A 14,500-nucleotide genomic window follows, 5' to 3' on the forward strand; every position below is an offset into this window, starting at 1 on the left:
GCTGAAAACGAACAAGCTTGCACCTGACATAGTTGTCACTCACTTCGCATCCTTGGCGCGAAGTCTCCCATCGCCGCGCCCCTCCCCCGTCCTACATTCCGTTCCTATCGCCTCCTTTGTTCAGCCTCCCGTAACACCAGATACACGCCGGCAGGATGAGCTGTATCGCATGTGATGTGCGGTACGTGCTTGCTCTTCACGCTTCCTTGTATTAACAGACGTACTCACACGACTTTAAAACAGGCGCCTGCCGTGCATATTCAAGCCGGCTCATACGGCATGCGACATGTGTGAGACTCGGGGAATTCACGTACGCCCCTTGTCCCGTCATCCATCGGACTGCGCTAATCCCATCTTATTACGCAGTGCGATCCACTCGGCATACGCGGCAACCACATACTCGAAATGTTCCCTCCTTCCCTCCGACTTCCAGCCACCGTCGTCCAAATCAAGCCCGACATGCACGTTACTGGTGGGGCATTCGGGGATGTGTATCGTGTACCTTGGACTATTGCGTCCCACGGGGATGGGGTGCGAGCAACGGGATGGTGGGAAGAGGGGCGGACGGGTGCAGTTGCAGTCAAACTCCCTCGTTCCTCTGTTCTCAACCGACGGAAGGTTCTCTGCGTACGTCCCTCACTTCCAGCACCGTAATGGACCTAAGCTGACTACATGCACCGTCCTCAGCGTACTATCCGTGAAGCTCTCACATGGTCAATCATTGAGCACGAGAATGTCATCCCTTTGCTCGGGATTTCTCTCGCCCTCAACTCCAACGGCTCTGCCTCGTCTCGGAATGGATGGCCAACGGGAACGTGATGAAGTACCTCTCGGTGCACCCGGAAGCGGACCGAGCTAGCATGGTCCGTCACCGTGTTGTAATCGTGGTCGAGTTTGCGAAGCTGACGGTTCACGCGATGAACAGATGACGGGAATTGCCAAAGGACTCAAATATCTGCACGAACTCGTCCCTCCTATCGTTCATGGGGATATCAAAGGCGTATATCTCCTCTCCTCTTCACGATTGTGCTTGTTGACATCCTCTATCAGAACAATGTACTGATATCCCCGACACTTCAGCCCCTGCTTTCAGATTTCGGCCTCTCCTCCAGTCTCCACCACCCTTCCGCTGCCTCCCAATCGTCTAATTCTGCGCACCCTTCGCTCACCTTCTCTGGGTCGGAGATGCTCGCCTACCTCTCCCGTCTCCTGGGTTCACCCGAATGGCGCGCTCCACCCCTCTCCACACTGTTCTTCGTTCTGTCTTATGAATCCGCCGGCTCGCATCCGCGAGAACGAGCGCGCTTCTGCCCTCCACCAAATCCAAACCAGGCAGAGGAAGCGCCTACAAATGGAAGTTAAGAAAGCTGGCAGGGGAAGGGCTTACTATGTGGTCAACGATGATGTAGCATTCGTACAAATGCCACGAAATGCTGGATCAAGAGTGCGTGGGCCGAGACCTAACCCAAGCACACAGCGTCTGGATGCTGCTACTTCAGCGAGCCCAGCCTTGGGTCCTGTCAAGGCTAGAGTGAGGCATGGAAGGTCATGTTCTGCGGAGCTCTCTAAGCGGCCCGACAAGAGGAACTCAGCGGCACCTCGAACCGGCAGCAGTGTGGCAACCGACCAAGGAAGCAAGCCAGCGAACCTGATTGATGTCTCAAAGAAGCCGGAGGCGAGGAATACAGCATCCAGGGCTGCCGCTGGCGGGACCTTGGATCTCGGCAAGAGGACAGAGAAGGGTGCTCGATCTGCAAATCGGCCACTTCCAGTCCGCCCTGCTCGCCCCCCCGCCGATATCCAGCGACCATTGCTGCGGCTCGTCACCGAATCGGAGTTTGTCATCCCAACGAGCGAGAATAGTCAGCAAATTCATTCTCCGTACTCATCCCCTGTTGGTCGGACCAGCTACCGTGTGATGTTACCTGTTTCCGCACACCAGCGGCAGCAGCAGCCTTGTGTTAGCACTACGCTGATGTCTCCGCCCCACACCCCTCATTCTGCTGAAAGTACCTCCTATTTGCAGCCAACAAAGCCGAACATCAAGTATCGAGTGCTCCTGACCCCATCCAGCACTCCCACTCCCGAACTTGGAACCACATTTGACTGGACAGGTGTGCGTGCCAGCCTTTCTGCGAAGGCAGCGGAGAGGTAAACGCCTCTTGAAATCCTGGTTAAGGTCCGCTGGTCGAACCTCAACTTGAGGACTGATATCTGGCTCGGATGACGAAAGACTCCACAGTGTGTTCTCGTGACTTTGCCCTGTGTACTTTGCATGCTCTACGGTGCATTGATTTGATGATCCGATGTTTAACCTCCTGACCGTTGGCATCTAACACTTGATTGCTATATTGTGTGTCCTCTGGTAGATACGTACGGACTCGTTATTTGAGAAATGATAATAAATGGCTGCGCCATGACCCATCACCAACCCTTCGTGGATACATTATGATGACGTGATATCCAGCTCAATGAATTCGTTGGAGTATTACAAACAGGTTGTTTGACCGGACAGATGACGTTCCCATGCTCGAGGAGGATGGCGTCCTAAACGAAAGATTACGTCATACCTGGGCAACGCCACGTGCAAAGAGAATGCAGATAGCAATCCGCTCCGCGCACCCCCTGGGCAACCCTACATACGTGGAAATGCAGAGACAATTAAGCAAAGCGAGCGTCAGTTTATTTCAAGGGAGTTGGGAGGCAACTTGAAAGGAGACGAGCCATTCTATTAAGTGCAAATCTGCTACAGTGAAGTACTCGTACAGCCGCAACATAGCGTAGAGCGATGGTATAATGTAGAGATCCCCCAGCGCAGGGCCAACAGGATGGGTTTGACATACAGTGAGAAATCGGTAAGAGGAGTTGAAAGCAAGGGTGGGGAGGTCCGCTCCATTCATCTGCGTAATGCATTCCCCTGCACTGTTGACACAAGCCTGCATGATAACTTGCCCCTGCGCAAGAAAACATACCTAATTCATCACAATCTGACGTTATTAAAAATGGAATGGCGGGACGTGGAAAAGAAGAAACATAGACAGAGACAAGGGGGCAGGACGTGACCAGGCAATCGCCCTGAGTGCAGACAGGCTGCAGGCACATGAACTGGTTAAACTAGTTAACAAATTTCCTTAACAGGAAGTTTGGGCGGAAGTAAAAGGGCAATTTCTCCCTGCCAAAAGCCTGGGACAACTACGTTGCCCAGGGAAATGCGGGATCAGAACGTTTTAAGACCGGTCCAACTATGTTGTTGAGGGATGACCGGACGGCGCCAGTAGATGGCGCCGTCCGCAATGCACCGAAATAGCTTGAATTCGACTGGAAGAGTATAATTAATCCAACTCAGAGGGATGCCGTCGTACTGTGGTATAATGTGCATGCGTGTTACTCAAACACCATTCAATTACTGGTGCATTGTGATGTCTACACTCCACGTGCGGAAGTGACACCTCATCCGTCTTCCATATCAACATCATCTTGGTTGAGACCGCTTCCTTTCTCCGTAACGAAGTCCACCATCCACTGGACCGGCGGGCCATAGAAGCGAGAGCACGGCCGGGTTTCCTCGCATAGTGCGTCTGCCCACAAAGGTTGGAAGCTGTCGAGCAGGGCCACGAAGAGGCCGGCGACGCCCAGTTCCTTCAGAACAGGGTATGTCTCAGCGGTACGGCCACGCATCTCGAGCGTCCAACGCTGTTTATCGACTGCGCGATTGCCGCTCTGTTTACTCGCCGATCTTGTCAGGCGAGTAGAGTGACCGGCAGGCTTTCCCGTCCGGACACATGTATTAGTATCAGAGAAAGGTGTCTCCGTGCCAAACTCCATCAACAGGACCAGGTACGGCTCCCCTGTGCGCTTCAGCCGGTCGGTCAGGCCAATGGGCCGGATTCTGTCCCGCGCCTGGTAATCCGGATTCACCTTGAACTTGACCTGGCCGTAAACAAGCGTTAACTGGGTGGGGTCAAAGGGAGCGTCATCCTCTACGGAGCCGATGTAGCAGACGACCGCGTAGTCGAACGATTCTTGATTATGCGAACATTGTAGTGCGCTGCCTCTCGCCCACAAGTTGGCGAGGAAATTGCTGGGAAGAACGCTCAGAGTGGCAACCCACGGAGACATACGTGTCTCGTACCTGGTCACTTCCTCAGGGAGAGCCGCTTTTGTCACCAGCCAATGTGTGAAATTGATGTGATGGTTGGCGAATTTTCTTTGAACTCCTCGTCCAGACGTGGTCCCAGGAGGCACTCCAGCCAGTCGATCAAGCGAACGCACCTGAGCGGCTCCTGCTCGTCTCTCTTTCTCTTGAGAGCAAGTACTCGAGGGCAATATAAAAGAATTCTGGCAGCGAGCTCGCCAATATCCCCTTTCGGGATCAGATTTCCTCTACAGAGGTCTTTAGCCAGGGTGCCAAACGCCTTGGGGAACACGTCTTCGCTGCTGAAGAGCTCATGCGCGGCGCAGAGCGACAGCACCGGTTCTGCGGGTGTGTGAGTCAGGTACGCCAATGTTGGGTATTGCTGTACGCCATCGAATAGTCGCATATAACTTGAAACGGCCTTATCTGCCATTGTGGTCGCTTCTACTGTATGTAGGACAAGGTCCAGGTTGACAATGAGTGAAAATCCGGCGAAGACTCTATCACGATCCGTCGGGTCGAATTTCCGACCGCAAAACAACTTGAAAATGCCTTGTTGAAGAAGGTCGTGCGATTTATCTGCCAAGATATGGGCATGCCACCTGTGGTGGGCGTGATGAGAAGCAGAAAAGGCATACGGGTCATAGCTCACATGGGACACCCATAATATGATGCATGCTTCCAAGACCGTAGGTCTTTCATGGTACGACTGTCAATGGCCTTCCCCGCCCAATGATCCCATCCAAGGGAATACCATGGCGGGATTAAAGTCGCTACCTCAGCATTCAGCCTACCCGAGTTGACTACATAACCATCAGAAGAGGAAAGGCACCCAGCTTCGGAAAGACCTACTGCGCTCCGGGGCCGGCATGTAGTCGGTCACAAAAGCATTAGTCGCCATGAACACCAGCCACAGTGGTACCGTCCTGGGTTGGCGGTTGCTCAGTCTCAGGAGAACCCAATAGAGAAGTTGCAGTGTCCCCGCTTCATCGAAGTAGACGATGGCTTGGACGCGCTGGCCGCGGATGTTTTGCAAATATTCCATGAGGTTGTTTAGAGCCGGGGCAATATACTGCTCGTAGCACTGTGACGAAATTTTTAGGATGCTGTTGTCTCCATCTGCGTTCCGTGCATCCTTCCCCTTAGGGCTGCTACCACGGGTCTCCCACGACTCAGCGGACTTGGGGAAGAGTCAGACAGAATCCGGCGCTGGCACACATAAGGCTCGTACCTGTTTAGCAGCAGCTATCACTGTGCCCCAGAATGTCTCGCGATACGTGCGATCAGTGTCTTCCATATTATTCGTCCATGAGCGTATTAGTTGAACATAGCCAAGTCCGGGCTCCTTCTGTTCTATATTCTTCAAATATGTCAAAGCGGTCGACAGCGCAACTCCTAGAAAGGCAGCGCATTTGACATGTGCAGTTATCGAGTGGTCGTTGTCCCTTGGTAAGCTTTCGAAGTAATCCCTAGGGATATCATCTGTCGGCGGCCACCCAGGTGCCCCGGCTGCTCGCAGATTGATTGGCAGACAGAAGATGGGTTCCTCCACGCTGGGAGGCGCATCGGCAGCTATTGGTTCCTCGGCTGAACCAATCCCAAGCTGGACGCTCAGTCAGTAGTCTTTGAGCACAGGAGATAGATGGGGAGACGCACCTGCTGGACAGTCCTGGACTTTCCGGTTCCTGATGAATTGATTATGCTGAAAGCCCTAGCGTACAAGGGTTGGTCCGAGTCGGTGAAACGGTTGTCAAGAGTGTGGAGGTGCTCTACAAGCGCGTCACGCGCATTGGATTTGAAAGGGGCATTGTAAGCTGATGCGAGGTCTGTGAGGGCCAGGTGAACATTGCATCGCCAAGAAACCAAGGCAAAACCCCCTACAGGCAGCAAGGTCGGCACTGTGACTCTGGATTAGGATATGGCAAGACGCTCTCATCAACTACAAGACTTGCCGTAGACGGCTCTGAAATGTATCGAGACGTTTCGTAACAGTTATGTACGCAATCAGTTCGGCTGCATGAGATTAGCATGGTCTGATCGGGAGCAGAGAGGTAAAACAACACGGACGGATGTTCAATATCTTCGCCCAGGTTTCCTCTCCAACCTCCGTAACTTTCTGGCTGGTGGGGGCTGGAGGGAGAATCTCTAATATTCTACGTATCAGGGTTTTGCCTCTTGGGGTTTGGGCGAAGTCTTCAACATCTTTCGGGGAGATGTCACGTCGGAGACTGCTATTTGTGTTGTGCGGGTCAAGAGCATCGATAATCAGAATAACTAGCGAGGCAAATCGGTGGTAATCGTGTTCGTGGTTCGGGTAAAAACTGCAGAAGGAAGATATTGGTAAATCCCATCTGGTGTCAAGCTGGAAGAAGCTGATTCCATATCGTTATCAAGCACGTAGTAGTGTGAATGACAAAGTGAGCAGGTGGTCAGGAAGCCGGGGGCAAAGCCACGCTTGGGCTACTAAGAAAACGGGAAGCAAATCTGGACCCTGAGTCCAATCCGGCCCAATGATGCGCCGAGATCGGCACGGCGGCATGTAACAAACTCCTCTGCAAGGCGTTTCCTGCCGCCCCACTTGGACGAACGAGGCCGGCCGGCTCGTATGTACAAATTTCAGATGAGATACAGCAGCGCGAAATATCTAGCACGCATCGTTACATATACATCTCCTCGTCCATGTCGTCCCACGGCCAGTGAGCCTTAATCTCCTCCCGTTCCTTCGCCGACTCGGCCCCCGCCAACGCCTTCTCCTTCCACCCCTGGAAGAAAGCCACGGCACCCTCGTAATTGTCAGCCGGTACCCAGCCCTCCTCCCCGACGCCGCCACTGGACTGTAAGAACTCGAAACCACAGGTCGCTTGGCTCAGTTCTTTATCCAGCACCGCCGTCTGGTCTAGGTCTTTGGCGTCGAACTCGAGGGGACATGGCACGCCTCCGCCCGTAAGCTCTTCCCACTTGTTAGTAGTTTGAATAAGCGCAGCCTTCAGGTCGGAGCTCTCGCCCTCCCACGGGCCACCAGCGTGCAGGAAGAGTCGGCCACGGAGCGCGTACAGGCGGTCCGTAAAGGCGGCGTAGTGGAGCGGGTTGCACTCCATCGTGCTGGCGACGTAGTGGTAGTGAACGAGGCGACAACGGTACCGATACTCCTCGCCGTCTCGCTGAGCTTCGCCCATCTCGTCGAGGTTCTCCGGTCGAGAGGGCGGCATCATGGACTGCGACGCGCCGTCTGCGTGGTTCTGGAGGCGTTGGGGAATACCGGCGAGGAGAAACATGGGCAGGATAGACGTGTGTTGCCAGTCAAACAGGCTGACGATTTTGCAGTCGGAGCCGGGCGACCACGACACAAAGATGTTGTTCGGCTGGAGGTCTGGATGGCGGATGTAGAAACGACTTAAAGCGGGGTCCCTAGGAACGAGCGACGATGTGATGCTGAGGTACCGCTCCAAGTTCTCGACGTGGTCCGACGGTGACTGCTCCTGGTACTTATAGCAGGGCCTCCTTTCGCGCCGCAGCGGTAGGAGCGGTTTTCCAAAGTGCTTCAGATAGGTGATCTCCTTCTGCGCCGCTGCCGCGAGAGCTGCTTCGGCGCTATGATCTATAGATGCCAGTTAGTTTGAGGGCGTAATAATAAAGAGGCGGAGAGCAGCATACATGGTCCTCGATTTACATCGAGCCCTGCCCTTCTCCCATACCACAACGCCAGGTTCGTGTCCGGGCCGACGCAGAAACGCTTGTCCCCCAGAGGCACGCCCAGCCCTGGGGCGACCTTCTCGAGGTCTTTGGTGAAGTACAGGCTTCCGCCAGCGGGAAATGGCTGAGACATCATGTGTGATTCGAGCTGAGTGAGCTGGCGGAGGACGGAGATGATTTCCTCGTCCCCAAGGCTGGGCCAGACCTCACTCAGCTTTGGGCCGTCAACGAATTCCATAAGAATATACGGGGTCCCAGCGGCGTTGCGCGAGTCGGCCGAGTACCCGTATATCTCAGGAACAGGGATGCCGGAGGACCGCTGGTACTCGGTAGTAGCCACCTCGCTGGCGACGGCGTAGTAGTTAGGGACCGTCATGGGGTAGGGAATCCGGGCGACCACCTGCCGACCGTTGCGCAGAGCGACGACGAAGGTGCGGTTGAAACCGCCCTCGGCGAGCTTGGATATGCTGACGACATCCGTGAGACTTTGATTCACAGACTCGGCTGCAAGTCGACGCAACCCGTCGACATTGAAAGCGACCTTCCGCTCCTTGTGGCGAAGAGCGTCGTTGTAGCTGAATGATAGAGATGACGAATCAGATATCCATGCGCTAGAACAACACCTATGAAGCTTACACCCAACGCCCTGAAGTGTAGTCGTAGAGGTCGTTTTGAGACTCGGTCATGGAGGACAAGGCGTGACGCGGCAGCGAACGTGTTGTGGAGGCGGAGAAGAACAGTCGGGGAGAGGCGGAAGCTTCGGGATTCTTAAAGACGATGGAACTAGCCCTTCCAAGGCGAAGCATGCCAAAGTAGGCTGAGGTGAGGTCGCGGTGAAGTCGCGGTGAAGTCGCGGTGGGGGAAAAGAAGGCAAGCAGGAGCCAAACAGCATGCCCCTCTTATAACCGAAAAGGCTCACAAGACCAGGTCCCCTAGCTCGTGAGAGTAGGGTTCTTACCCGGGGGTCGACTCGGGATCAAAACGCTGACAGTAGAAATGATATGGTAACTCCATGGAAACTTGTTCGCTTCCTCATTTGTATTCAGATTCCGTGTCCTCGGCATAAGAGCTAGGGTTTTGCCGGCGCTCAGCATGGCCCCTTTCCTAGTTCAAAATTGTTCCTTCACGCCGCCAGCCAGGTAGTCAGCCACCGTGGCAGCATTCGGAGGTTCCATTCAAACTTCAAATAACGATGTAGAGACAAGCGAGATACCAGTACATATTCGACGTAATCAACAAACGGCATTTGCGCGAGCGGTGTGTACATGGAGAAGACAACTAAGCACCCTTAACTCCCTCGTGGGCCTTTTTGAGAGCGGCCTCGACGTCGTCCTTACCTCCACCCCTGGGAACGAACACATCCGCCATGACTACGTGCGTGCCGCGATCCGCCTTCGAGCGCCACTTCTTGATAGTAGACGGGATCTTGTTGCCGGCATTCGCCTGCATCTGGAATTTGTGGTAGACGGTGCCATCGATCTCCTGCTCCCCATCATAGTCATAGCGGACGCCGTGTTTCTCCTGCTCACCCGAGTCGCGAGGCCAAGCAGTCGAACCGCGTGTGACGGTTGGGTTGATGAATTTCTTCCACCCAAGACCGCCGACAATGGCCTCGGTGACTGCGGTGAGGAAGCGCTGCATCTACGGTCGACGTCAGCCAACATCATCTCAAGACCAGTACGGAACCGGTTAATCATAGGGCAGGGCGTACTTCGAGAGTAAGATGACTGATAGAAAACGACCTGAATGCACAAGCGTTAGCCAACACTGGCTCGTGATTAATATGGAGTTGTGAGCACGTACGATTGGGATGAGTAAATCTCTGTCCGTTGCTGACTGTCTCTCTCCCTTCGAAAGGAGGAGCATTTATTACCGTTCATAGTCCTAGCCATGACGCTGCGGCTGGAGATAGTTCCAGCGAGGTAGTCTTCTTCCTGGCTTTTGCGCGCAGACCTGCTGACCTCTAAGTTGGAAGGCCAAGGACGAGAACGAAAGATAGGGAGAACTTCGGTAGGAGAAACCGCTCCAAAGGTCCCCGTGTTGCACCTCATTCAAGCAATGAGAAGCGCGTGACGACGCAAAATGCAACTGGTCGCACATTCAACGATGTTCTGTCCAGCCGTCAGGTGAGCCTGCCAGGGCTTATATGACTTTGCCCCCGGCTTCCCCACCTACGCTCACTCCGTCATTCACACTACTACGTGCTTGATAGCGATATGGAATCAGCTCCTTCCAGCTTGACACCAGATGGGATTTACCAAAATCTTCCTTCTTCAGTTTTGATCCCCAGACACGAACAAGATATATGTAACTGATGCAGGGTATGTATATGTGCAAGTGGGGTTTGCTGGTATGCTGGAAGGAATGTCGTATGAGGTGTAGAAGCGTAGCGCGTGTGTAGTAATGAGCGTATCCCAATATGGGAGAGTCGATGTCAGGACCCTAATGGGTTGCTGACTAAGCAAGGCTGAGACGTTGCACTTGCTCTCTATACCAAAGCCAGGCAAAGCCCGTCCTCAGTACAGGTATAGTAAAATGGTGACCAAACAGCAGATAATGATTACTGACAGCTGAGACTCATACATATACCACGTATCCTACCAGCTAGAGATCATAAAGTGATGGATGGTAAGAAAAAAGGTAGGATGTAGTTCTAGCTATTCTCTATTGCGCATTTGCTTCCGCTTTGCTTCCGTTCTACTTATCTCATCAGGCAATGGTTGTGCAGACATCTCTGTGCTATATCACATCACCCTCCCTTGAACATGCAACCTTTGCACCCCTCTCAGTATCTCTGTCCTTACCTGTATCTCCCTCCCTGATTCCTAGCATCATCCTGAACTTCTCAAACTTGGGACATGTCAAGGATTTGGTGAGAGTATCTGCAACCATGTTGTCCATAGGGCAGTAGATAATACTGGCTTCATTCGAATCCACAATTTGCTGGATATAGTGATAGTGAACTGAGATGTGCTTTGTCCTTGCATGATATGTTACATCCTTGGATAGAACAATTGCACCTTGATTGTCACAAAAGAGTGTGGTGGCAGTATCTTCTCCAGTGATAGGAAACAGCTCTGATAAGAGTTTGCATAACCAGACAAATTCCTTAGAGGTGTGGGTGAGTGCCATGTACTCTGCCTCTGTGCTGGATAGTGCAATAATAGGCTGTTTCTTAGTGCTCCAGGAGATAGTGCCATTACCAAGAAAGAATGTGTATCCTGAGATAGAATGATGATGGGCTTGGCTGGCCCAATCAGAATTGGTATAGTCAGTGAGGGTATTACCTCTGCTGGTATTATTACTGAGAATTCATGAATGTGTGAGAGTGCCTTTCAGGTATTGAAATATATGAGTGAGAGCCTTCAAGTGTGTGGTATGTGGCTTCTCCAAGAATTGCAAAAGGAATGTGACCACATATTGGATATCAGGTCTTGTCATGATGGCTGCATACATGAGTGCACCAAGGCCAAAGCAATAATGTGCATGCTCAGCTTCATTGAGCAGCACCAGGGATAAGGCAGCAGATTCATAGCTCAGGTCTGAACCAGGCTCCATTAGTGTGGTGACATGTGAGGCATTCTCCAGTCCCATTTGTCCAATGATATCTTTGAGATATGTCTTCTGGCTGAGCATGATAGTGTGTGCCTTGAGGTTACAGGTTATATGGATTCCAAGTAACCAGTTGATATCACTGAGATTGATTAACTCAAAGCTCTTGTTCATGTCTTTGATGAACTTTGTGATCAATTGTTTTTCAGGTGATATAATAGTAAAGTCATCCATTGCAACACAAACAATAATGTATTTGTTGTTGTCAAACTTGTAGAAGACTGCTGTGTCTGCATTGCATACCTTGAAGTTGAGACTAATAAAAGTCTTCTTCAGGTGTTGGTACCATAGCTGGCCACCTTGCTTTGTGCCATAGAGGCCCTTGTTAAGCTTGGCAACAAGGTGTCTGCCAGTGCAATCCTTGTTGGCTTTGGCAAAGCTAGAGTTGAATTCCTCATAATGTGGAGGAAGCTCCATGTGGATGTCTTCAGTCATAGGGGCATTGAGGTAAGTGTTCTTCACATCAGCCTGTGTGATTGCATCTCCTTGAATTGCACCCATTGATAAGAGTACTCGATGTGTAGTAGGCTTGATTACTGGTGCATATGTGTCATAGTAATTGATACTGTGTCTTTGGGTGAAGCCTCTTGCAACTAGGCATGCCTTGTACTTGATAGGCTTGCCACTCTCATCATGTTTGATGTGGAAGGCATAACAGCTGCCAACAATGTTGGTGCCAGGAGGTGCTTCAACAACTGTCCAAGTGTTGAGCTTCTCTATCTGCTCAAGTTCTGCTTTGATCCCCTCATGCCATTTATTCCCTTCACCATTTGGCTGAGCCAATGCCTCATCCAGCATGTTTGGCTCTCCGCCTTAATTGGCAGTGAGTGCAAACTCTTCATAGCCAGTATTGACTTTGAAACCAGCTGGTGCAAGCATAGACAGGAGTGCATCCTCAGAGAGGGCTGTGACTGCACCTGTGTTCAGCTTTTGATAGTAACCAGCTTCAGGTCATGCACATCTGCCACATCCAAATTCCTCTTCAAGTGGCTCATCAAGCTCAGGAGGAGGTGATGGTTCATGCATTGGTGTGTTGTGATGAGTGCTGGCTGGTGGTGTTGTTAAGGGTGATAGCTCATGTTCCTCTTCAGGATCATGAGTAGGCAAAGCATTGGGTCAATCTTGTTTAACCATGCTGGGCTCTGGCAGCTTGACTGCAATATCCACCAGTTCTTCATCCTCTGATGTGTTCCCTCCCTCAAGCATCATGGGCCCAGTGGTTGGATCCAGTAGTGCATCTTTGGTGGGATAGATATCCTGTTCAACAGAGACATCATGCTTGGCTAGCCAATAGATATGGTAACCCTTGGGCTCTTTGTCAACACCAAGGAAGTGACCCTCCAAGGCTTGCAGTTGTGTCTTGTGGGCACTAAGGATTTTCACCCACACCTTTGCACCAAATGGTAGCATATTATGCAGGTTGGGCTTGTGACCAGTGGCTGCCTCATAAGGTGTTGTGCCATGGGGAAGGTGAAAGGTTGTTACTTGATTGTGAAGATAAGCTGCATTGCAAATTGCCTCTGCCCAGAGGAGGTTGGGTAGATGGGCTGCTCTTAGCAGGCAATGCATATCTGAGATGAGGATACAGTTCATGACTTTTGCCACTCCATTGGATTATGGTGAGTCATGGGTGGTGAGGTGCTGAATCGTGCCTTTGCTGTCTGTGTGTACACAAAAGGTGTTGGAGGTGTATTCTCCTCCATGATCAGAACCAAGGATTGTAATGCCCTTATCATTTCCATGCATGGTGAGCCAGGCCTCATAGTTCTTATAGAACTTGCAGGCATCTGACTTCTTCAAAAGGAAGTAGACTCATACTTCATAGCTGTAGGAGTCAACAAGTACTTGCATGTACTTAGCTCCACTGAGAGAGGTAACTGAGTGTGGTCCCCACAGATCTGCATTGACCTTGCCACCATAGTGTGCTGCACATGTGTGCCTGCTGGTTTTAGGAAATGGCAGGTGTTGAACAACCCCACCCCGGTGGGGTGTGTCAGGCTGACATTCCCACACCTATTTTTGGGCCTTAGAGACCATTGTGCAGCACTACAGACCCTCACTATGTGGACAATGCACCCCAGCAATGAGTCTCAACCCTCCCCAGATATTTGGCATGACAACTGCAAGGTTTCCCATGCAACAGGGCGACCCAGATATTTGGCATGACAACTGTAGGTTTCCTCCACAACAGGATCAACCCACATGGATATTTGGCATGCCAATGCCTGCCTAGGAGAGGTATCCAGAGACTGGACTAGTATAGAGTATGGTTTTTAGTAGCTAGTATAAGTAGTTTCCAGAAACTCCCATATCTAGCTTATTCTGCCCTTTATTGGTTAGCCTTATACAGATCCGATTATTGGTATATTGGCAGACTTGACTTGACTTAACAGTTTTTGACTTGACTTATTGTGACTGGACTGGACGGACACTGAGCTCCAATTATTACATGCTGATTTTTGATAGCTCAGCTACAGGCTGACTCTGGCATTCCTACTGACTTTCCCCATCTCTCCCCTCTTTCCCTAGCGAGTTCTTGCACACCACCCATCAGACCAATATTTTGGACACCTTTTGGGTTGGATCATATTAGAGCCCAATGTGAGGCAGCTTTGACTGATTAAGAGCTGCTGAGGCAAGAACTCCTCCTCTGATTTCTGATACTGGCTTCCTGTACTCCAGTAGCCACCTCCACTATTGTTAGGGCAACACAGGCTGACTAAGTCTGCTCACCTAAGAGTGCCAAGAGTCTAAGCAGGCAACAAGGAAGTGGAGTAGACCTGATGACTAAGACCTATCTACAGTATAGGTACCTGTGGATGATCCTAAGAGACCAAGTCTGAAGAGACAGTCCCCAGGCAGAGTAGGCCTTATATTTATACCTCTGTGGTGGAACCTGCTAGAACATCTTGCTTACTCAGCCTAGTCAGGTGATCAGGTCATATGACCAAGGATGAGGTCATATGAGGTCATGCACAGCCATGCACAGCAGGTCACCTGACCATCCAATCCTTCCAGCAGGTTCCAGCACATGCCAAGGTATACCAGCTACTTCCATGG

At 51.6% G+C, this 14,500-nt stretch overlaps 5 protein-coding genes across 5 annotated transcripts; 1 reads left to right on the forward strand and 4 right to left on the reverse strand.

Annotated features, from left to right (window-relative positions):
• Nucleotides 1-405: 405 nt before the first annotated feature.
• DACRYDRAFT_18838 (uncharacterized protein) lies at nt 406-2,392 on the forward strand (the record flags this gene model as incomplete). The annotated part of the gene is made up of 4 exons (XM_040771395.1): nt 406-627; nt 688-815; nt 1,186-2,114; nt 2,370-2,392. The coding sequence occupies 4 exons, from the start codon at nt 406-408 to the stop codon at nt 2,390-2,392; spliced, it is 1,302 nt and encodes a 433-aa protein (XP_040623966.1).
• Nucleotides 2,393-3,388: 996 nt separating this feature from the next.
• DACRYDRAFT_25207 (uncharacterized protein) lies at nt 3,389-4,609 on the reverse strand. The gene is made up of 3 exons (XM_040774057.1): nt 4,246-4,609; nt 4,133-4,207; nt 3,389-4,081 (listed from the first exon to the last, which is right to left on the reverse strand). The coding sequence occupies exons 1-3, from the start codon at nt 4,566-4,568 to the stop codon at nt 3,451-3,453; spliced, it is 1,029 nt and encodes a 342-aa protein (XP_040623967.1). The 5' UTR covers nt 4,569-4,609; the 3' UTR covers nt 3,389-3,450.
• Nucleotides 4,610-6,792: 2,183 nt separating this feature from the next.
• DACRYDRAFT_97248 (uncharacterized protein) lies at nt 6,793-8,659 on the reverse strand (the record flags this gene model as incomplete). The annotated part of the gene is made up of 3 exons (XM_040777437.1): nt 8,465-8,659; nt 7,790-8,403; nt 6,793-7,733 (listed from the first exon to the last, which is right to left on the reverse strand). The coding sequence occupies exons 1-3, from the start codon at nt 8,632-8,634 to the stop codon at nt 6,793-6,795; spliced, it is 1,725 nt and encodes a 574-aa protein (XP_040623968.1). The 5' UTR covers nt 8,635-8,659.
• A 370-nt stretch (nt 8,660-9,029) lies between these two features.
• On the reverse strand, nt 9,030-10,417 carry DACRYDRAFT_25209 (uncharacterized protein). Its single transcript, XM_040774058.1, has 5 exons — nt 10,087-10,417; nt 9,927-10,032; nt 9,632-9,874; nt 9,540-9,570; nt 9,030-9,469 (listed from the first exon to the last, which is right to left on the reverse strand). Coding segments are annotated over exons 2-5 (639 nt in total). The 5' UTR covers nt 9,929-10,032; nt 10,087-10,417; the 3' UTR covers nt 9,030-9,106.
• Nucleotides 10,418-12,556: 2,139 nt separating this feature from the next.
• On the reverse strand, nt 12,557-13,033 carry DACRYDRAFT_18840 (uncharacterized protein; the record flags this gene model as incomplete). Its single annotated transcript, XM_040771396.1, has 1 exon — nt 12,557-13,033. The coding sequence occupies one exon, from the start codon at nt 13,031-13,033 to the stop codon at nt 12,557-12,559; it is 477 nt and encodes a 158-aa protein (XP_040623970.1).
• Between the last annotated feature and the right edge of the window lie 1,467 nt (nt 13,034-14,500).

This window comes from Dacryopinax primogenitus (genome assembly GCF_000292625.1).
Source record: "Dacryopinax primogenitus strain DJM-731 SS1 chromosome Unknown DACRYscaffold_24, whole genome shotgun sequence".
NCBI classification, from domain to species: domain Eukaryota; kingdom Fungi; phylum Basidiomycota; class Dacrymycetes; order Dacrymycetales; family Dacrymycetaceae; genus Dacryopinax; species Dacryopinax primogenitus.